The 23,389-nt window shown below is 35.4% G+C and overlaps 1 protein-coding gene across 3 annotated transcripts; it reads left to right on the top strand.

The window, feature by feature from the left end:
- The first annotated feature begins 134 nt into the window (after positions 1 to 134).
- LOC104594120 (zinc finger CCCH domain-containing protein 3) lies at positions 135 to 21,350 on the top strand. Of its 3 annotated transcripts, XM_010254277.3 has the most exons (8): positions 162 to 375; positions 489 to 737; positions 1,144 to 1,316; positions 1,612 to 1,665; positions 18,495 to 18,611; positions 18,800 to 19,114; positions 20,301 to 20,582; positions 20,667 to 21,350. In XM_010254277.3, exons 2-8 carry the CDS (start codon positions 665 to 667, stop codon positions 21,009 to 21,011), a joined length of 1,359 nt encoding a protein of 452 aa, XP_010252579.1. In that variant the 5' UTR covers positions 162 to 375; positions 489 to 664; the 3' UTR covers positions 21,012 to 21,350. The 3 variants fall into 3 exon arrangements, with proteins under 3 accessions (XP_088758095.1, XP_010252579.1, XP_088758094.1); XM_088901969.1 differs by having other exon boundaries at positions 135 to 737; XM_088901968.1 differs by having other exon boundaries at positions 168 to 737; positions 1,048 to 1,316.
- Positions 21,351 to 23,389: the final 2,039 nt, after the last annotated feature.

Raw genomic sequence — 23,389 nt, 5'->3', positions numbered from 1 at the left:
CCAAACACCACTCAACGGTTTCGCGCTTATTTACGGTGACGATTATTCTTTCCATAATAATAATAATAATAATTTGGATTTTAAAGAAACTGTGATTGATGAAAGTAATTAAAAACAAAAAAAAATTGGAAATAAATGTGTAGGTGCTCAAAACTAGAAATAGGAGGAAGGGAAAAAGAGACCCTTTTTCATATTTCGGGCCCTCCCTTTTCTTTCTCTCTCTAAAAATAATAAAAGACGCAAAAAAGATCCCCAATTTTCTCTACTTTGAATCCGAAATAAAGCGAAAAAAAAAGGGAAACGGGAATCCATCGACTGATCGTTTTTTTCTATTTGTCATCCAAGCGTCTATAAACCGAATATAGATTGATATCAGTAAGTTATTTGCAATTCTGCGATTTCTCCCCCTTAATCTGGTGGTTTTCCGGCTAGAATTGGTGTAAATTTGTTTAACATCGAGTGCCTTAGGATTGCTGATTGAATGACAGATCGGTCATGGTGAGCTGGTAGTATTTCGGGTGGAATTGATTGAATGTTGTTTCCTTGGAGACAGATTTGACACCTTTCCTTTTTTTCTACGATTTCCCCCTTTTTATCTTGAGGGGATTGGGGTGATTTAATCCTTGTAGCTGTTGGTTAGAGTAAGGGTTTTAGTTCGTTATCGATGCCGGATAATTGGCAGGTTCAGAATAATGCTGTGTCCACTTCTTCTAATGCCTCGGCCGATAACCTCGAAGGTAATTTGATCTGTCTTAATTCTTTTGTTCCACTTTTGATGCCTATCACGACTATGCTGAATTATCTTGTTATGTTTTGATGTTAAAACCGGAGCTCCTTCAATTTGGGTTAATATTTTATTTGGTGTTTGCTATTCTTATATTTCTTACATTGTTCGTTTTGATTGTACTTCATTTGTTTAAAGTTATTGCTTATTGCTACAATGCGTCCATTTTTGAAGCTCTAACTTTCATAATTTTTTTTTAATGTTGATTTTGGGTTATTTTACGTTTTCTATTTTTTCTGTATCTGTACTTTTGTCGGAATCAGTTGCTCTTCACAATTATGGCTATGGATGCAATGCCTTCATGATCGAAGCACTAAATGTTACAATATATGGTGATCGTACATTCTCATCCTTTGCAGATGCCATGCGGCGCTTGAAAATTCAGCCCCATGATAATCAGGAGGTTGTTGCTGCTCACTCAAACCCTTATCCAGATCGTCCAGGTGAACCTGACTGCATATATTATTTAAGGACAGGGTTATGTGGTTATGGAAGCAATTGCCGTTTTAATCATCCTGCTTATGCTGGACAGGTAAAAAGACATCTTTTTTTTTTTTTATATATATAAGCAAAGAATATATCCACGGGACTTGAATATATTTTCAGTTTACACTTGTTCAGTTTGGATGTGTCTTGAGAATCTTCAGTTTTGGCATACCTCCTATATCTGTCACTCAGTGTGAGGCTGTTTGACAATATCTGCATTTAGGGCTTCATTTATTGGTAGGATGCATAGAAGTTTTGGGCTGAGGTGTTCAATTGGTAATATTTATTTTTGGAAACTGCAACATGTTTTCTCACAAGTCATAACCATTCTGTTTTTATAGGCTGTTCAATACAGAGGAGAACTTCCCGAAAGAGTTGGACAACCTGATTGCCAGGTACATGATCTTCACGAGTTGAGATTGTTTACTTCTTATGAATTGTCATGCACTCAATGTTGATATGCATTTGCTGTGAGATTTGAGAATGAAGATTTTTAATTTTATATTATGTAGAATAATACTTTGAACATATTTTAGTGTGTGTCATATTATCTGAAATGTGAAGAGAATGAGAATGAGAATGATTTGGTTTTACGGACTTTTGTTCTCCTTATATATATGCTAAACTTCCAATTCCTTTGATACCCATATTAACTTAGATTGAGAAACTGGAAACAAGGGGGAAAAGGTTAACTAGGCTTATCTGTACATACATAACAAGTGAGCATGACTAAGTGTTATGCTCTTATACAGTTTCTTAATAAAAGAAAAGAAATTCTATTCTTTTGGTCTAGATTTGATGTCATAAAGCTTTGAATTTATAATGATGTTTTGGCTAATACCAAATATTCAATGGTTTAAGTAAATTATTTAGCTGCTTATAAAAAATGATTTAATTTGGGATGAGGCCTGGATGATGATGACAAAAAGAAAAGGAAATTATTATGACATTATCAGCATAAAGTTAATTTCTATTACCTTATGGTAGAAATGTGGAACATTTTTACTTCGTCCTACTTAAACCCACAAAATCTATGGGGGAAGTCACTTAATGTGCTGTAACTTTTCATAGTTAGGTAAATGGAAGCTGGAAACCAGTTATTGAAGGCATGTGGCTTCTATTTTCTCTTCTAAAGTTTTAAAAGTTCCTTATTTTACCTGCTTGATTCCCTCTTTTACAAGTGGATCCATATCTCCCTAGGGATGGAAGTTTGAATTGGTTATAATCTGAATGAAAAATAACACTTCTCTTCATTCTCTTTTATGGCATGTAGGTGGCCATTTTATTCTTTATTAGCACTGTATTTGGGTTTTCAAAACAAATTGCCAGAAATGTTTGAGTACAAGAGAAGAAAAGAGAACCAAAGATGAAATGGTGTATCTAGTGAGCATTATTATTTGTCTGGATGATGTTGTATCATGCTCACTAATTCTTGTCACAATGCCCTCACCCCATATCTATCTAGGTTATACATAATTTAGTAAGTAGATCCTGAAATCTAGTGGAGTGGGTGGTTCATTCTGGAAGCCAATGATCTTCCCTTTTAAGGGAATGATTAGTCTCCATGTGCTTGAAGATATGCTTCTCATCTTTATCATAAAAAAAAAGGATATGCTTCTCATCCACACAATGGTTAAATGGGCATTCCCCTCCATAATGACTCTATTATCTGATCAATACCAGTGACAAAGACAATAACAAGGCCTTCTAGGTGGGAAAAGGAGTTTCATCCTTATTGCGTCACCAATCCTCGTGGGGTCCGAGCAAGCTAATAGGATCACAACTTTACTGCCCCTAATTCTTCTCCAAACTCTGAAGGATTCGGATTTCCCAGAGAGCACCATCCAAAGTTAAGCTGAATAAGTACTCTTTAAGGGCAGAACTTGTAGCTGTATTTCTAGTTCTGAGATTATGCTCTCCTATGAAGTCTGAACCCAACAAGGTTGAAGTAGAAGCGGACTCAAAAGTGATGATAGGAGGGTGAATGGTGCCCCGGACATACAGACACTCATTTAGGGAAGTTAAATTTCTAGCTAGTAATCTGAATACGCTGTTCAGATGGGTTAGAAGGGCCACCAGTACTGTAGAATTTCAGCTTGCTAGATGAAGGGTGAATCTATTTTAGGGGAATGCACTTCCATTGTGGGAGCAAAGGACTGTACTATGACATGGGCTGGGCATGGCAGTAGGTTTAATGAATGGTTCTGTTGTAAACCTCTATGCAATCTGCTTTCATTTAATTAATAGAGGTGCTCAGATCTGTTAATGATTAAAAAAAAAACTGAAGATGCTCATGGACCAAACAACCATATTGGGTGTGATGCCAGGGTGGGGGAAGGCTATGGTGTCCCCTACCCAAATGCCCCTTGGCAGCTCCAGTTCATGTATATGAATTTACTGAAGGTTGTTTCTGCTATGAGATTGGATACTGGCAACCTTGCTCCAATTCATGTATCTGAATTTATTGAAAGCTGCTTGTATCATCAGATTGGATACTAGCAACCTTGCTCATCAACTTTGGAGCAAGGTTTTAAAAGGTTAAAGGTGTGCATGCATGTTAGAATATAATTAATTTACTTCTGGGGGTCACCTTGTCACCTAGGCGATGGGATTCTTTTGAATAAAAACCATGAAACCTAGTGTAATTTTTTTTGATTGGTATGAAACCTAGGATAATTCCCTAGGTTCCATTAGCAAACAACAACCATCTTTCACTATTAGTTGTTTATAGTCTTCATAAAAATGTATAAACTTCATTTAAAATATAGAAAATCAACATATTCATGAAAAAAGGAATAAAGGAAAGAAATATCAGAAAATAGAGGACCTGAGCCTCTATTTTTGTCCTAGGAAAAGAAGAAAAGAAAAGAAAGGATGAAAGAAGTACTCATAAAAAAAAAGGATGAAAGAAGAAGAAAATCAGTGTGTTGTTGATTAATCAAAATTTTGAGCTCTTCCTGCTTATTAGTTCAGGATTTGAAGTCTTTGAGGGTTCAAGACAGTATACATCATGATTGAACTCTAAGAAGTAAGAAAAATAATAAAAAGAAACTAGTATTTTAACTCAAACTGAATAATTTAGTTTAATAATGTTTGTTTTGTTTTTTTTGATAAATAATAATGTTTGTTTTATTATTATAATCTCAGAAAGTTAAGAATATAAAAGTATCCAAAAGCCTTGTGTAAAAAATATCTTGGCAATTAGGTGATGCGGTTCTCCATGAGCGTCTTATCACCTAGGCATCACTCTACATGTTTAGCTATCTTGGTATTACTTGATCGTCATAGTTAGGTAGCATAACCTAGAGGTAGTCTCTATTTTATATAATATTGGATTCTTCTATCATTTGGTGTAGCAATAGCAGACATGCCTTTGCTGGGTTATTTGGTTCTTCATTTGATTGATAGTAGCATGTCTATGTTTTATTGGATGGTCGTAAGAAATTGGTGTGACTATGTGAACTTATCAAAACAAAATCAACCAGGCATGCATTCATTGGGTGATTTGGTTTATCCTTTGATTTATAGCATGTCTGTTTTTTTGGAGGCCATAATAAAGTGTTATGATTTTGTGAACTCATCACTTAACATATTAGGTTACCTTCACATTTCTTGATATTCCTACTAAGGTGATGGACCCTAGAAATAGTCTATTTTTTCATATGATAGCAGTTAGTTTGTGTATCACTTGGGGTAGCAACAACAGGCATGCACTCGTTGGGTGATTTAGTATTTCATTTGATTGATAGAATGTTTGTGTTTTATTGGAAGGTCACAAGAAAGTGTTGTGACCATGTGAACTAATCGGAACCAAATCACCTAGCCATGCACTCACAAGGTGATTTTGTATTAAATTTGATTATTAGAGTGTTCATAACATATGGAGGGTCACAACAAAGTGTTATGACCATGCCAACTCATTGAAATCAAATCACCCAGGCATGCATTCATTGGGTGATTTGGTTTTTAATATTATAATTTCAAAAAGCTAAGAATATAAAGGTATTCAAGAGCACCGTATAAAAATATCTTAGCGATTAAGCGAGGTGACCCTTTTGAGCACCTTATTGCCTAGGCATTGCCTTAACAACTATGTTCTTTTGCTGATAAAAAAATATATAATTATACATTATTTAATTAATATAATACATGTATGCTTTGTGCTGACATGACATGGTCTGTCCCGTTCGACCTGAAATGTTGAACCATTGACCCGTGACCTGCAGCCAAAAACGGTTCAGCCTTTGTGTCATTTTTAAAACACTGGTCATAGTTAGGTAGTATATCATTGAGGTAATTACTATTTTTTCATATCATAATTGGTTGTTCTTGTGTCATTTGGTGTAACAATAGCAAACATGCCTTCACTGGGTTATCTGGTTTTTCATTTGATTGATAGCAGTCATAGTTGTTAAGGCACCTAGGCGATTCTAGGTGGTAGTGGGATGCCTAGTCGTGTAGTCACCTAGGCCCACCCAGGCGATGCCTGGGTGATAAAAGTTCCATAAAATAAAAATGAAGTTTTTCTTAGTTTTCTAGTTTTATATGAATGAAAAAAATAGAATTCAGTCTGCATATTAATCAGAAAAATAACAATTTTCTCTATTAGTAACATTAAATTTCCTCTCAAAACAAGGAAATCAAACATATTTAGCACAATATTTTTCAATACTTTCAAAAATGATATTAACATATCAAATATTTTATAAAGCAATTTCATATCATATTAGCAACTAAAGAAGGTTAGAGTTTTATTTGATAAAATTTAAGATAGAGGATAAGTACAAGAGAAAAGAACAAAGGTGGAGCTGTTGTTTATTTAATATAAGAGAGAGAGTAGGAAAAAAATAAAAAAGAAAGAAACATCTATATATTTCTATTATTTTTTTTTGCCTTTTCTCTTCAATACCTTTGGATCTTTTAAATTTCAATGGTAAAACTTCAAAACAAAGTAGAAATGCTACATATAGTTGTTAAGTCCTTAATTTTGCTGGATTGGGAGCATGTTATTAAGCTACTCCCAATCACAACTTAAAGAAAAAAAGATAAAGAAAAAAGGGGATTTCCTTCCAACCTAACTTTTTAAGCCCAGTCAATCCTATGGATGGGCTGAAATAATTTAGGAAAGAAAGGGGCCTGCAGTCTAGTTTAGTGAACAACAGGCCCTAAAAAAATTTTTATTTGCATTAATTAATAATTTTGTGAGGTGTCCTACTTATTTATAAAGGGGATGCCACTTGTCTTATTCTAATAGGAGGGCTATTGTCCCTCCTTAAGCCACTTGAAATGGAGGGACACATGTCACCCTAGGGGAGAGAGTTATTTTCTCTCCTCTAATCACTTTAAGTGGGGTAACACTTGTCACCTTAGGAAGGAAGAGTTTTCTTTTCCCTCCTTAACACATTTTAAATGGGGTGACACTTTGCACCCCATGAAGAGAGGAGTGGGGAGTTACTTAACCACCTCTCTCCTCTATATAAACCCCTCTCCTACAAGAAGGGGCTAATGCCATTTTGTTGGCTAATGCTATTCAGTTGATAGAATTTACAACAACAAGAGACAAACAAAGGAGAAAGAAAAGAAGATTGTTGTGTGGAGAAAAGGAAGAAGAGGAGAAAGAAGAAGGTGGGGATTTTAGTATTCCTCTTCCACCTCTTCATTATGATACTCCCACAATTTCCTCTATGAGGCCTATGTCTTTTCTTATACTCCTCACACTTTTTTTTTTTTTAGAAAGGTAAGGTAAATTTATAAAATTAACTCAAAAAAAGTACAGAACAGAATCTGCCCACAAACAGGCAGGTCTGAAAGACTCCCACTACAGACACCACCTTTTGATTAAAAATTCTGTTGTTTCTCTCAGACCAAATGGCCCAAATCACAGCTGCCGGAATAGTGGTCCTTACCACTTTCCCTCTTTTCTTCAAATTGCTGATTTTCCAACAGCAAAATAACTCCTTAGTTGATTTAGGCATGGCCCAACAAATCCCCATCGTCTTCAAGAAATGATGCCACACCTAAGCAGCAAACGAGCAATGGATGCATAAATGGTCTGTAGTTTCCAGATGGTCATCACAAAGGACACAAGACTTATCCTGAATCTGCAGCCCTCTTCTTTCGAGATTGGTGCGGGACAGACATTTGTCCAAAGCCATAGTCCAGATAAGAAAATTAACTTTAGGACAGATAGGATTCCAAATCTGTTTTGCAGGAAAACTTTCCACTGCCACTCTGCTACCAAACCAATTAGCCATTGTTTTGACTGAAAAAACATCATCCTTGGACCAATTCCAAATCCACTGGTCATCTTGATTATGGTCAAATATTCGAGCCTGTAGAGTTTCCAACAGATTTGAAGCTTCTTGTATTTCCCAGTCAAAAAGGCCTCTTCTGAACTGAGGAGCCCAAACCACTTCATTACCCAAAACTGAGTAAGAATCAGCAACCGAGACATCCTGGTTGGAGGCAGACTGGAAAATAAGAGGGAATTCTTCTGCCAAGGAGTGATTGCAATACCAATGATCTTTCCAAAATTTAATTCTGTCCCCTTTACCGACTTTGAGGCTGATTCCCCCATCAAGCAGGGGAGCAACTTTCATGATATTTTTCCACAGAGAATAAATCCAGTTAGGAGGGGGGGGGGGTTAGTTTTCTAGTTACCCCACTCAACCCCAAATTTAGATGCAATTAAATTCCTCCACCAAGCACTTCTCTCAGTTGCAAATCTCCAAATCCACTTACACAGCAGAGCTGAATTTGTCACCTTGATTCTTCTCAGACCAAGACCCCCATTCTCCTTAGGAAGACAGATTTGGTTCCAATTTACAAGATGGATCTTCCTTTCTTCCTCCCAACTCCTCCACAGAAAAGTTTTTTTAGAGTGTCAATTTTCCTAGCCACTTTATTTGGGATAGGGAAAAGGGACAAAAAATATGTGGGGAGATTGGGGTATTTAGCCTTCCAAGATGACAACTTCTTTTCCAATCTTTCAATAATTGGATCCCATATGGCAACAGATGAGCTTTTAGCTCCCAATGGAAGGCCCAAATATTTTACGGGAAGCTGTTCCACCTGGCTAGCCAAAATAGTAGCACAATCTCCAAGGTTAGGGACATCACCCACTGGAATGACTTGACTTTCAGTCCTGTGACTACTTCAAACCAGCTGAGGATCCCAAGCAGATTATCCAACTGATCGAGAGAAGCATCTAAAAAACATAAGGTGTCATCCGCGAACTAAAGGATGTTCACTTTTTCACCCCTGGGGAAATTGCAAACCCTTCCCACAGACCAGAGGTTGCTGCCTTCTAACTAAATAGAGTAAGGATATCTGCAATACAAATAAAGAGAAAGGGGAGAAAGGGGATCTCCCTGCCTTAACCCTCTAGAGCTCTCAAAAAAGCCTGCAGATTGACCATTGATCAGAATAGAAAATCTAGGGGAAGAGAGACAAATTTTGATCCAATTCCTCCACTTTTGCCCAAAGTTCATCTTTTCTAGGACTTTGTCTAAACAATTCCAGTTAACATGGTCATAGGCTTTTTCAATATCTAGTTTGTAAACCAAACCTGGACATCCCTCTCTCATCCTTGAATCCAACAACTCATTTGCAATAAGAACTGAGTCAATCATTTGCCTACCCGGTACAAAAGCACTTTGATTTTTAGAGATCACACTGTCCAAAACTCCTTTCATCCTTTCAGCTAGGACTTTAGCCACAACCTTATAAAAGCTATTCAGAAGGCTAATTGGTCTGAAATCTTTGACATGAACTGCCCCTTCAATCTTAGGAATGAGAGTAATAAAGACATTGTTCAGGCTCTTTTGAAGGGATGCATTAGAATGGAATGAATGGCAGGCATTTAAGATATCTTGCTTCATAAAATCCCAGCACTTGACAATTATCAAAAGAAAAAAAAATCCCAGCACTTAACATAAAATAAACTGGAGAAGCCATCCGGGCCAAGCGATTTATCATTGTCCAAGCTGCTGATTGCCATCTTAATCTGCTCTTCAGAAAAAGGTTTTTCAAGATAAATCCGTTGATCTTCGCTAAGCCTTTTAAATGGGAGATCAATGGGAAAAGGTCTATATTTCCAGTTCTCCTTATAGAGGTTTTTGTAGAAAGAGGTAGCAATTACCTTGATTTCAGCATCTGTATCATCCCTCTTATCATCCCAAATAAGCTTGTTGATAGTGGAAAGTCTGTTCTTTACATTTGCCAGTTTGTGAAAGTAGTGAGTGTTCCTATCTCCCGTCTCCTGCTTTCAGCCATTCAGATTTTGCTCTTTGCCTCCATTTTAATTCTTCTTTGACTGCCAACTTGTCAAACATTGCCTTAGTTTGAATTCTCTTCAGCTTGAGCCCTTCAGAAATTGGACCAGCTTCCTCTGCTCTATCAATTTCAGCAATAAGACCTAGACAGGCCTTCTTCTCTGTTTCAGCATTCAAACTATTTTCCACTTTCCAAATTTTCAGCCTCTCTTTAACAGCCCTCAGCTTATGAGCTAAAATAAAGGAACTTGACCCTTCGGCCTGCACTTCATGCCAAAAGGATTCCAAAAGGGACAGAAAACTTGTCTCTTCAAACCATGCATTCTCAAACTTGAAAGGACTTTTAAACCTGTTCCTGCTTCCACAAATGAGCTGAATTGGAGTGTGATCTGAGATGGGTCTCGGCAGAATTATTTGCTTGAAATCTGAAAAGAGATTATCCCAGTTTTCAGAAACCAGAAATCTATCCAGTCTGACAAGAGTTGGGTTGTCTCGATAGTTGGTCCAAGTGAAACTTCCCCCCACGAGAGGAAGATCCATCAGCTCTAAGTGGTTAACAAATTCAGCAAAAAGACCCATTCCCCTTGATCTCCTATTCCTGATGTTTTTCTCTTCAATTGATAAAATAATGTTGAAATCCCCACCAATAACCCATGGCAGAGAAGAAGAACCTCTCACTGCTTCAAGTTCTTCCAAAAGATTCCTTTGAGATTTGTTTCAGTAGGGCCATACACATTAGTAACTTGGAAAGTATTCCCATTAGCCAGCTCCATAACCATAGAGATGGAAAAGGAATCCACCCTGCATGAAATAAGTCTACACACAGTAGGGTCCCAAAGAGTGATCAAACCCCCAGCACTACTCCTTGCCACCTTCGCTCTCCATCTCACCTGACCCTCCCCCCAGATACTCCTCACAATTCCAGCATCCAAACATTCCAGCTTTGTCTCCTGAAGCAAAACAATTTGAGATTTTGCTTTTTTGATCAACTTACAACAACTAACCTCCTCCTACCCGAACCCAACCCTCTGACATTCAAAGATAAAATCTTCAAATCCATAAAAAACTCTACAAAAAGAACCCAACCCTTTTTTCTTCCTACTTCTTATTGATTCTTACCCCCCTTTCGTAGCTTCCTGCCCTGTCATTTAAGCCCCAGATCAGCCTCATCATTTCTGTTTTTTCTTGAAGTATTACCCCCCTTCTTCGCTGACAACTTTCCCCTTTCCATAAGAATTCTATGCTCGATCCCTTCCAAAAATTTTGTAGTTTCTTCCTCCAGCCCATCAAGAGATACACCCAAAAACTTCCCCAACTCCAATAATTTTGATGAGACCTAAGAAGAGGAAGAACCCGCCATACCAACCTTACCTCCAACAGTCGCTAGCTCTGTTTCTTTGCCATCCAAGCCTGTTGTTGGGAATTGTTCCATTCCTTGCAGGTTGTCTTTGTGGGTTGTGGTCGGAGTAGATGTCTCCTTCTCCCTTTCTTGAACAGCAACATTTCTCCCCCGCTGAGAAGAGGAGTCAATCACCATAATCGGCTGCACTTCCAAAGGCTCCGATCTCACTTGTAAGGCCGGTGGTTGACTAGGAGTTAGACTTACTGTCCCTGAAGATTGCTGCCGTCATTGACTAGGAGAAATATCTACCACTGCATTGTCTTCAGAATAATTCACCATATTACCTATTTGCTTGTTATGCCTAAAAAGTTTATTTATTTATATTTGCTGGTTTTCTCTGAAACAAAGAGGGAGTATATTTTGAAAATTCTGTAGGAAGATGCTACTTAGTTTAGTCTATTCATTTGTACTTCTAAACCAGAATCAAGAGGTTTTCTCTACCCCTAGCAGAGATGTAATTAAGTGAACATCTACATGATTTCCTGAATGGGACTTACCCAAACATAAAAAAACCTAGTTATTAGTTTAATTGGGTGAATTATGTTATGTGAGAAGTTATACTAAAAAAGAATTCTACTAACAATAGTATATAATAGAATGTAGTAACATACATATTAGTGAGATGCAATGATGCCAATGGTATTTTTTAATAAGGCACTCACCTTGTCATTTTAGTTGTTTAGGCGGGGGCGCCTTATCACCTAGATAGGCCACCTAATTGCTATAAACAAGGTTTTTAGGCGAGGTGCCCAGCCAAGGGCACCTAGTTGCCTAGTTAACACCTAGGCAAAGCCTTGACAACTATAATAATAGCATGTCTATGCCTTGACAACTCATTGGGTGATTTGGTATTTCATGTGGTAAAATGTTTGTGTTTTCTTAGGTCACAAGAAGATGTTGTGACCATGTGAACTAGTCAAAAGAAAATCACCCAGCCATGCACTCACAAGGTGATTTTGTTTTAAATTTGATTATTAGCATGTTTGTGACCTGTTGGAGGGTCACAAGAAAGTTTTATGGTCATGTGAACTCATCGAAATTAAATCACCCAGGCATGCACTTGCTAGGTGAAAGAAGAAAAAGATGATGAAAATAACCAATATGTGTTGATTGGATAAAATTTTGAGTTCTTCCATGCTTATTAGTTCAAGTTTTCAAGTCTTTGAGGACTCAAGGCCATATACATGTTGATTGAACCCTAAAAAATGAGAAAAATAGGAAAAAAACTAGTACTTTAAGTTAAACTGAATAATTTAGTTTAAAGCAGCCCTCTGTGAGTGCCTTATAGCTTAGGCGCCTGCCTAGACATCGCCTTGACAACTATGGTATGGCTCATCAATTTGAGGTTTGAGGCGGTGAGGTGGATGACCCATCAAATTTGAGGCACAAGCCTCTTCTTAAGGAAGAAGGTGATTGAAGTTTAATGCCTGCAATGAAGGTTGAAAGTATTGAAGTTTTGAGTTTCTTTATTTTATTTTTTTAAATGCATGGACAAGCTTCCTTTTCTTTAGTTCTTTTAATTTGGTTTAAGAATTAAAGAGATTGAAAAAATAAAAATAAACATCTTAGGCGTGGATAACTACTACAAGCTGGGTTGTTGAACTGTTGTATTTTGTGAACATCATCTACAACAAGCAACTCAAGGTCCAGCTGTCTATGTTCATGTGGTGAACTTGTTATCTTTGGCTAGATGCAGGACTGTGATTTTTATTGTGAACAAAAAGGCTTGTAGTTTTTAAAATAGCAGAAATATGAAAAAACCAATGATTGACAGACAAATCTAATCTAGGGGCGCAAGTAATGATGTGCTGTCCTTATGAACCAATACCTCAATTTTTTTTTTTTTACTTGTAAAAAAACCTCTTATTTCATAATGTGCTGTCCTTTTTGAACTGTAAGGTAAAGTAATTCATTAAAAACTATAAAGCAAAGATGCAATATTGGTAAAAAACCAGTATGCCCAATACAACCAATCCCAAACCAAAAAGAGAAAAACCTATAAGCTCCTTACAAAGAGGAAATATTGGTAAAAAAAGAACATGTGTTTTGAATAATGGGTGATTTACCAATCATGGATGCACCATACCCAAAGTCCTTTTAAAAGCCTCTTCGTTTGTAGTCTGTCTCCCTTCAAAAATTCTACTATTTCTTTCACACCACACTGCTCAGAAAACTGCTGTGGGGAGGATGCTCCAAGCTAATTTTCCAGCCCTACTTAAGCCTTTTAAGAACCAAGCCCCTATGAATCCCTTCACATCAGCTGGGAAACACATTTTAACACCATACAATTCCAACAGTCTTATCCAAGCCCAGTAAGTAAAGTCAGTGTAACAACAAATGTTTAGAAGGCTTCACACTTCCATTACATAATGTGCAAGCCATATCCGCCACCCTCTATACCTCTTCTGACTAAATTGTCCCTAGTTAAGATCTTGTCCAGCACTGCAGGCCAAACAAAAAAAGCCAGTTTAGATGGTACAGTCCTGATCCAAATCCTGATTCAAATACCTCAATATTTGAAGAGCAAGATGGAAACAGAGTTTTCAAAATTTCTTTGGTTTGATGTCATGTACTGATATGACTGACCCTAAATAGGTGGGGTTGAGGCTGATTTGAGTTGATTGGAGTATACTATCTCTTGATAGGTTCTTGATAAAGGGACTTTGGGGGTTGTTGCTGAGTCAATTAGCTAATTAGGTTTTTCTTAGTTGTATGGAAGTTCCTTTCTTGTTTTTTTTGGTAACATTTGTGGTTTAAGACATTTCATATTTCATTTTTTTAGTATTTTTTATCAGTTTCATGTTTTTAGTATTTTAGTGTAATGCATACTTTTAGATATAACTAGCGGGGACCCATGCAATGCATGAGATTTATTAAGCGAAAGCTAAATATTAGAAAGGGTCATTTACTAAAATACCCCTTATGTACAAAAAAGTGTTGAGGGTATTTTTGGAATAAAAAATCATGGGCCTAATGGCAAGACAAACACTCCTTAATGAAAGGTTGATTAAGTAAATGAGTTGTAAAATATATGGGATGTTTTAGTAAAATGAAAAAAGGTAGGTTTAAGTAAATATGTAAAACTATAAGGTGTGTTCTAGTAAATGACCCTAATAGAAACACATAAGAGTATACAATTGTTTTATATTTTCAACTTTTTAAATAGTTAATAATTATTCATATTTTATATACTACTTTTAACAACTTTTTTATAATATAAAAATAACAATAATTAATTTCAGTTAGGTTTATTCATCAAATTGATGAAACCAACCAACCCGATCAACTCGACCCAAGTTGGTTGGTTTTCTAGTAGTTTAGGTCAGCTTTGGTTCAAAAATTTCCCAATTCGACAAAGTTGGATTAGTTTCACTTTGGCCATTTATAAACCAACCAAAATTGAACGACCTAACCGTGGATATATATTAACATTTTATATTTTAAATATAATTTTTAACATGGAAAAGTGGGAAATTTCCCATATTTCTTAGTCTAAAATGTTTTATGTCATAAATCTAATTTTTAAATTTATTTTTAATAACTACACTGTAATTTTTTAAAATTAAATTAAATTTTTAAGTTCAAATCTTTTGAACCAATTGACCAAACCAAAAAATCAACTCGAACTGATACAACTTGTGTGGGTCGATTTTCACAAAAGGTCAGTCGATTTCAGCTAACCAACTCCCCAACCTGACCAGGTCAATTTGGTTGGCCAAATAGCCTACGACCGAACCGGAACAACTCATGAACACTCATGATTTCAGTTAAATAAATAGTCTCATCTCTGATAAATAACAATAGTTTAATCTCCAATAGTTATTGAAAATTTATAGCGAAAATACACAATTATTGAAAATATATTGATAATGAAAAATACACTAATTACAAAAATAAAATAAGTACTACAAATATATTAAATTAGTCAATAAATAGTATAATCTCTAATAAATATTAATCAATAAGTTATAAAAAATATACAATAAATACAATAAGTACAATAAATTAAAATTAAAAATTTCAATAATAGTAGTTTAATCTCTGATAATTATTGAAAGTTTTCTGTTAAATAACAAAACAAAATAAATTTATACATAATCATTGAAAATACATTTATCACAAAAAACAATGAATAATTACTGAAATACAATAAATATTAGTTTTAGTATATATAATTATATAATAAATACAGATTAAGAGTTTAAAATTATTATTAACAAATATTAGTTTTTTTGAAAGTTATTTTCTCAAGTTATTACTTGATATAAGTGAAATTAGTTATTTACAATATTATGTAAAAATATTAAATTATTATTAATTTCAATATTATGTTATAATTAATTTTCTACTTTTCAGAATTTTTATAAATCTATTACATATTTTCTTTATTTTAACTATTTAAAATCTAGTTATGTTAAATATTTTGTTATTTAAAATATTTAGTTATTTAAATACTTAAATAGTATGTAAAGTATTTGAATTTTAAAATATTAATTATTTATCGAATTTAATTATCCATGAAATCATAATTTATACTATTATTACATAATTTCATTATTAATTTTGTAATATATTAAATTATTCTTAATTCCAATATTATGTTATAATTATTTTTCTACTTTGAAGAAATTTTTTAAATTTGTTACATAATTTCGTTATTTTAACTATTTAAAATCTAGTTATGATAAATATTTAGTTATTTAAATATTTAAATAATCTATAAAATATTTAAATTTTTTTGTTATTTGAATATTATTTATTTAAAGCTATTACATATTATTAAATATTTGAAAAACATTTAAATTGGTAATCTGGAAAAACACAATTTAAATTGTTAGTACATAATTTCGTGATATATTTTGCAAAAATATAAAATTATTTTTTGTGCTTTTAATAAATATTTTAAAGTTATTATATAATTTTGTTAGAATATTTAAATAATTCTTAAATTTTTTAATCCAAACTTTCTTTAGATAGATATAGATAAAAAATAGGGGAGAGGATAAATAGGAATTAGAGATAATTTAAAAGATAAATAGGAATTTGAGAAGAGATTATTTAAGATAAATTTTAGGGAAGAGATTATTTAGGTTATTGAGAAAGTGCATTTCATTGGTTGTTTAAAAAATGACATGGAATAAAAAAAATAAAAATTTCAAAAAAAGGGGAAAATTTCTTGACTGCTATATATATATATATATATAGATGACCTATTTGAGAAAACTTTTGTTGGACAAAAGTTCTGAGTTATTGATTTTTAACCTTGTAGACCTGCCAGGTGATGATCACTTCCTTTTTATTGATTTTTAACTTTGTCTGCATGTGAAAGTTCTGAGTTACAGTAGTAGAATTATTTGAAATGCAGTCTTTATTCAGAAAGGAAGGACAAGATGGAACTTATCCGGAAAAAAAAGAAAGGACAAGGTGGATGTGGCAGTGTATATTTATTTCACCAGTGGAAGGTGAACTCCAAATAGCATTGAAGAGGGTTGTCATGGTTTATATCTATGACCATGGGTATATATGTCTTGATTCAAGACTCAGTAGGGGCATGCTGCAGTGAAGTTGGAGACCCTCTTGATTGACCATATATTTAATCCTCCACCTTGCATTGTTCTTATATCCCACCTTATATTGGTGGTTAATTAATATTAGTAGTTCAAAGTTTAATTTTTTATTATATATCTTGCCTAAGGGCTTATTTTTACATACATGGCAAGGGCTTTTGGGTGAAAATTGGTTCCATGAATATAGGGTGGGAGAAGAACATGTGAATTCCTTTTAGAAACCAAACTAGTTTTTTGGAGGGAACATTCCTAAGTTGTTTAGGGAACTTCTCTAAATGGAATGTATGCATGTTTATAAGCATACACACACAATATACATGCATGCATGTATACGTACAAATTTTGCTTGGCTAGGATTTAAGTTAACAGCCTCTCTGTATGTGCAGGGGTAAGGTTGCGTACATCTGTTCCTCCCCAGACCCCACATTGGTTGGTTGATTAGGGGGCCTCGTGCACTGGGATGCCCTACAATTTAAGGAAACAAAGTAAACAAAGAGTTTAAGTTTTCTATTAGGGTTTCAATTGGTTTTGAGTTTTTGACTCCCATGGACTATTGCAAATCTCAAGCTTCAAGTTCCTAATGCAAGTTTGGAATATCCTCTCCTTTCTTAACCAAAACAGAATGGTCTTTTGTTAAGATGTCTACACCCTTTCTTAACCAAAATAGAAAATTCTAAGGGGGACTCAAAATACATAACAAGAACTGATTCTATTAATAATTGGGGATTAAAATACAGATCCAGCTCCATATAATAGACTCGGATCAGTTCAGGTCTGTTGGTCCATACCATTGATAACCCTAATGGTCCCCTTGACCCCCTGGCTCCACCCGTTTCATTACACAGTTGATCATCTTTATTTTTTATTTTTCTTTTATTGTTCCATTATAATTGATTGTATACTTTCATAATTCTACATTTTTCAACCTGCCTCAAATTTTCTTTGATGTTCTTTGCCATTCACAGACACCTCTTCTTTTTAAAACATACCTTACTAGTTGTTTTCTTCAACAAAAAGGACCTTACCTCTTCAGGAGGCCCAACTACCTCTCTTCTTTTTATTTTAAAATTTTTTAACACTAGGACATGATCTTACTGATTGTGGGCTCTGGTAATCTTAATGCATCATCTTTCTTCTGTAAATGTTGGTTAGCAACAGGGTTGTTAGGGTAACTCAATACTAGAGATCTAATGCTGCTGACACTTGGATATATGCTGAACAGCTGATGCATAGATCTTTGGAAGTTGGAACTATACTAACGTGCTGATGATGTTCCTAGCTCATGTCAGCCAAACAGATTGACATCTGGTGCTTGTTAGCAGGGTCTGCTTAGAAGGGAGACATCTACTAAAGTGCACAATGTGTACAAGCCTTTTTGTTTTCTCCACTTGAAGTCATTTTCTTTAAAAGCTGCCTTTTGTGATGCCTCCACTCATTTGCTTTCATGATCAGTTAGGCCCACATGTTCCTCTGTTTCCCTTTTTGTTGTTTTCTTATTTTTCTTTTTAATTTTTTGTGTAATTTAATTTGAACTATTTTTCTTATTTGGCACAACAGTTGGGTTGCTCCATTGTGACCTGGGTGACCACGGTTGAAATCTTGGAAACAGCCTCTCTGTATGGATGCTTCTAATACAATTTCTATCTTGAGATGATTTTATTACAATTGAAATTAGAATGTTTTGAGTTGAGTGATATTGGCCATTGGACGTTTTCATGCCTATGACCATTTTTACTACAATTAGTTTATAATCTGGGTAATGCTGTACCATTTCTAAGGAAATACTACTAAAATTATGAAAAGTTGGGACTTATATCCAGCTTGGTTGTTCTCATTAGTCTGAAAATTCTTCATGGCAAAGAAATCTGTTCATCAATCTCTTACTCTCAGTGTTGGCCTTATATACAAGAAGTTATGCGAAGTTATGGTCTAAGTAAACAGTCTTTGTAATTGGTTCTCTTCCTTTCATGTGTTCTTTGCAGTATTTTCTGAAGACAGGAACTTGTAAATTTGGAGCAACATGTAAATATCATCACCCACGTGACCGGCATGACGCAGATCAGGTTCTACTGAATGTTTTAGGACTGCCTATGCGTCAGGTGCCTACTTCTCCTTCTCTTTGATTTAGAAGTTTTCATCTACATTCCATGGATGTAATGGTGATTCAAATAATTTATGTTTGTGGAACTGGTTGGATTATTATGCGGCACCATTGTAATTGATTTGCATCTGAACTCCCAACAAGGTGGTTCATTGTCCAGTTTTTACAATAGTTCCTTTTTAACAGGAAGAGAAATCATGTCCATATTACATGCGAACTGGGTCTTGTAAGTTTGGAGTGGCTTGCAAGTTCCATCATCCTCAACCTGTAACACTTGGACCTGCATTGCCTGGAACTGGATCTGCTGCCTATGGATCTACAGGTTCATCAGTAGCTCCCCCATCAGGTGTACCCTATGTAAGTGGACTTCCAGCTTGGTCTTTACCACGAGCACCGTACATTTCTGGTCCCCGCATGGAAGGTCCCCAGGCCTACATGCCTGTTGTTCTTTCACCCTCCCAAGGCATAGTACCTGCACAGCAAGGATGGAACACTTATACGGTCAGTAACATTCCTTAATTGAGTTGAGTATCTATTAAAATTATTGGTTTTTTCTTAGATTCCATATTTGAAAGTTGGTCTGTTTATGTAGAAAATTTTCTGCATTGCACGGAGGATGCATCTATCTAACTATAGTTTCTCAGATGTCAGGTGTTACTTTTCAGCCTGCACACTTTCTTAGCATAATTATTAAACTGTTCAAAATGGGAAGTCACTAACTATATTGCTTTCTCTTAATCATTCGCACTGACACTTGCATTCTCATAAGAATGGAAGCGTCATTCTGTTCCTTTGTGTTGTCTTAGCTGTTATTTGCACCAAAGGTTTGTATTTGGATTTCTAGTATGGACTCTCTTCATTTTCTGAGTAATGGATCCACAAGCTGCTTCTGTTTGGTCACAAGTTACTTAGTCATTTTAACTTGAGTTTATTTGTCTTGAACGATATCTTCTGTAGCGTAAGGTTAGTTTCTCAATGGTGTCTGATTTGTTATTAATGTACATATGCTGCAGGAACCTTCTAATCTTCTGCTTGGTCATTTTTTTCTTTTATTTCTTTCTGAAGGCACAATTTTCTTGGGCCAAAATCCTTGTTTTCTATTTGGATCTTCACCTATAACTGCCATGAGTATGAGCTTATCAAAATCATCACCTGACTATCAACTAAATGCTATTATTACCAGGAAAAAAAAACAAACAGAAAAGAAATACATCTAAATCCTCAGATGCTGATATTGCAGTACTGTCTGATTATTCTTGATCCTACTCAATTAAAATATTAGAAAATAAATCAAGATTCCAAGGAAAGGGCCAAACATTAAAACAATCTCAAATCAAAGGAGTAAAAGAAAAGGTTGAGTAAATTCTGGCTGCCATCATGTTGCTCTCCTAATGTATACATTGGACTATGCATATAGAATCATATTTTGGGCATGGGTTTATACTTGAATTGATAAATTGTTTTGTGTAGACCTGGACCCATTCATCTCTCTGGATCAAGGTCTGGGTTGGTTCTTCCATGGTTTTACTATTAGAAATACATTTGCACAAACAGCAAACTATTCATTATTAGGATCTATTAAGTACTGGCTCAAATATGACTTACGTGACCTGTTTGGCAATGTATAGTTAAGAGAAAGTTGAATTGTATATTGTATGCTTAATCCGTATTTTTATTTGCCAATCAGAGCACGATGAGCCCCATATCTTCTAGCAGTGTTCTTGGATCCAATCTTGTCTACAACTCTAAACCACAGGCACAGGGTGAATCAGGTTCAAGTGGGCAAGTGCACTTGGTATCAACATCTGTTACAAATTTCCCTGAGAGACCTGATCAGCCAGAATGCCAGTATTACATGAAGACTGGAAGCTGCAAATTTGGATCCACTTGCAAGTACCATCATCCGAGAGAGAGGATTGCTCCCTTAGCTACAAGTACTATAGGCCCACTTGGACTTCCCTTGAGACCTGTAAGTTGCATATCTTGTTCAATCATATTCTTGATCTTCTTGGTTTCGCTGCACAATCTCATGTTCTTTAATTTTAATATATAGGGCCAGGCTATATGTACATTCTACAATCTATATGGAATCTGCAAGTTTGGTCCAACGTGCAAATATGATCACCCATTGGCGGGATATTACAATTATGGCATGGGCCTGCCGACTCTTTCCATAGCAGCAGCAGATCCTACCAGCTTCCCTTACCAGAGAAGTTCACCAATGACCCGGTCTTCAGAAACTTCTCCCTCCAAGTCATCAAGGTTGCCTGACCGGAAGCCTGAGGTTACTAGTACCAAACATCAGAACTCAGATACAAAGCCACTTGAACCACAAGCGACCTCCCCAACCCAGACTTCTCCAACGTCTTCAGAACGTCCACACGATCAATCTGATTAAATCTTTTCCATTGATCTTTCTATTTTTGTGCTTAGATCCTTTGCAAGGAAAATTTTCGCATGTGCGCCTCGCTTTCCCCCTTTTCACCTGCAAATTCTGTGGAGTGGGCTAGGCTACAAATTCACATGGTGGGTAAAGGCAGGAGGCATGGAAGGCTTTTCTTTTTTGTGGTGAATAAAATGCAGGTGAAAAATGTATGTCTCTTCTTTCTTTAAATTCTTTCTTTTTCCACAGATTATATTTATTTGGCTCCATAAAGAGTTTGTAGCTGTTTGATATGGTGGTATGGTGAAGGATGAAAGAGATTGGCATGTTTGCTACTGCCACCTTTTCCTTTCATATATTTTTCCCCACAATACTTGCATGCTTGTGCTTTTTCCCCCTGGGTGATTCTTTTGGATGACGATATCTGACTTTGGCCTAGCACTCAAGTAAACAGACTTTTGATCATTCAGGGATTTTTGCGCTCCAACACGACAACAAATAAGAGGGGGAGTAACAAACCAAACCAGTTCAGAACCACACCTAATGGCTCCAACTTTCCTTGATCGGAGAATGAGGCTGAAAATGCCCCTTGATCTCTTGGTCACAGTAAATATTCTCTGGAGACTTTGACGCGAACTTGGATTAAAAAAAAAATGGAGCAATGGGTCAAGATCCGTACCAAATAGAACTATGATACCTCGTTGATAACTCAACACCATGGGGGATCGTACTTCTGGATCATACTTAGGAATTCTCTGCAGACACCGCTAGGAGAAAGAATGCCGAATGAACGGCCAGCTGCCTCCAACAGACAAAGAAAGAGGTAGGTAGCTTAGATAGGAGTCTAAGCGTAGGCGTAATAGAAACAGATGGGAGTATGATCTGAGTTCATTCCAGTTTGAAAGCTAGAGCCTATTCTATTTCAGTAGAGCAATTCCAGCATTATGGGTGGCAATATTGACCCCAACCCATTTGGCCCACCCAACCCACCCGCTTAAAAACCTACTCCTACCCACCCATTTAAGATGAGGGTCATTATTGGTTGAGTCAATTCATTTGGGTCAGGAGAAGAGGGTTGGGTTGAGGGCACTCATTGGGTTAAAGGGTTAGGATCAGTGGGGTTGAGGGGAGGGTCGAAACTGTAAGGGAAAAGGGTCAAGCTGGGTGGAGTCTCGACTATGTTATGCTCTGTACTGCCAAATCGCCAGGTTGAGAGGAGAAAGTTAGGTCGCCGTTCTCATCAAAACCGTCTGGCGATTTTCTCCCTTCTTTCTATTTCTTCTTTTTCTTCTTCTTCCAAAGGTTGGGTTCGCATAGCAGATATCTCTCTGCTTTTTCTGCCATGAGAGAGGTTGAGTTCGCATAACAGATCTCTCTTTGTTCTTTCTGCCATGGCAGAGGTTGCGTTCAATATCAGATTCGCACTATATATGGTTCAAACCCAGATTGTGTTCATTGTCCTCTATTGAGGATGGGGTGAAGACAGATCTGGGTTTGAAAACATAGATCCACAGCTTGTAAAGTAAGAGATTACAGATCTAGTTCAAAACTTCATCATCTTGGTATGTGAATAAAGATCTGGTTTCGCTAAACAGATCCATCGCCTGTAGAGGAGGAGATCGTGCTAGATCTGATTCAAACCCAGATTTGTGTTCATCATATTCCTCAGTGAAGACAGATCTGGGTTCGCATGTAAAGATGGAATCTGATATATTTTTTCAAAATTTCTTATATTTTCCTATGTTTTTTTTTTTGAAAACTTCTATTAATTCAAGAAAGAAAAACTTCTATAAAAAAATGTCCTACATTTTTACGTTTTATTTTCTTGCATTGAAAATTCAGAAAAGAAAATCTATCACTTTTTGTAATCTTCCTACATTTTTTATATTTGGTTTCTTGTACTTTTGTTATTTATTTGCATTTTTTGCTTTGTTATAATTTTTTGTTTTTTCTTGCAATTTTTATATTTTTCCTATTTTTTTATGTTTCCTGTGATTTTTGTATTTTCTTTGCATTTTATCATTTTTCTAAACGTTTCATAATTTTTGTTGCTTTTTTGCATCTTATACATTTTGCTGAAATTTTTTGTTATTTATTTGCATTTTTTTTGTTTATTCTGTATTTTTTATAATTCCTTCGGGTTTTATGTAATTTCTATTTTTCTAAATTTCTGCATTTCTTTTTGCAATTTTCTATGTTTTTTTTTTACAATTTTATGTTTTTATGTGAAAATGTGAAATGATACTTTCATTTAAATTTTTATTTTTTCTATATTTTTTATGTTTTATATTCATTTTTAGTGTTTTTTGTGCAGTTTTTTTTATTTAAAAATATTTTTGAACTTTTTATCATTTTATGTTATCTTAGTGACTTGGTTGATATTAAATAGAGAA

This window comes from Nelumbo nucifera, chromosome 1 (assembly GCF_055504915.1).
Source record: "Nelumbo nucifera cultivar China Antique chromosome 1, China Antique-T2T, whole genome shotgun sequence".
In the NCBI taxonomy this organism is placed as follows: domain Eukaryota; kingdom Viridiplantae; phylum Streptophyta; class Magnoliopsida; order Proteales; family Nelumbonaceae; genus Nelumbo; species Nelumbo nucifera.
The sequence above is the reverse complement of the archived record's forward strand: the minus strand, read 5'-3'. Positions and strand labels throughout refer to the sequence as shown.

Excerpts from the sequence above, each read along its gene's own strand:
- LOC104594120 (XM_088901968.1), top strand. The coding sequence starts at position 665 with ATGCCGGATAATTGGCAGGTTCAGAATAATGCTGTGTCCACTTCTTCT. Across the intron at positions 1,317-1,611 it reads ATCCTGCTTATGCTGGACAG|GCTGTTCAATACAGAGGAGA; the intron begins GTAAAAAGACAT and ends CTGTTTTTATAG. Across the intron at positions 1,666-18,494 it reads TTGGACAACCTGATTGCCAG|TATTTTCTGAAGACAGGAAC; the intron begins GTACATGATCTT and ends TGTTCTTTGCAG.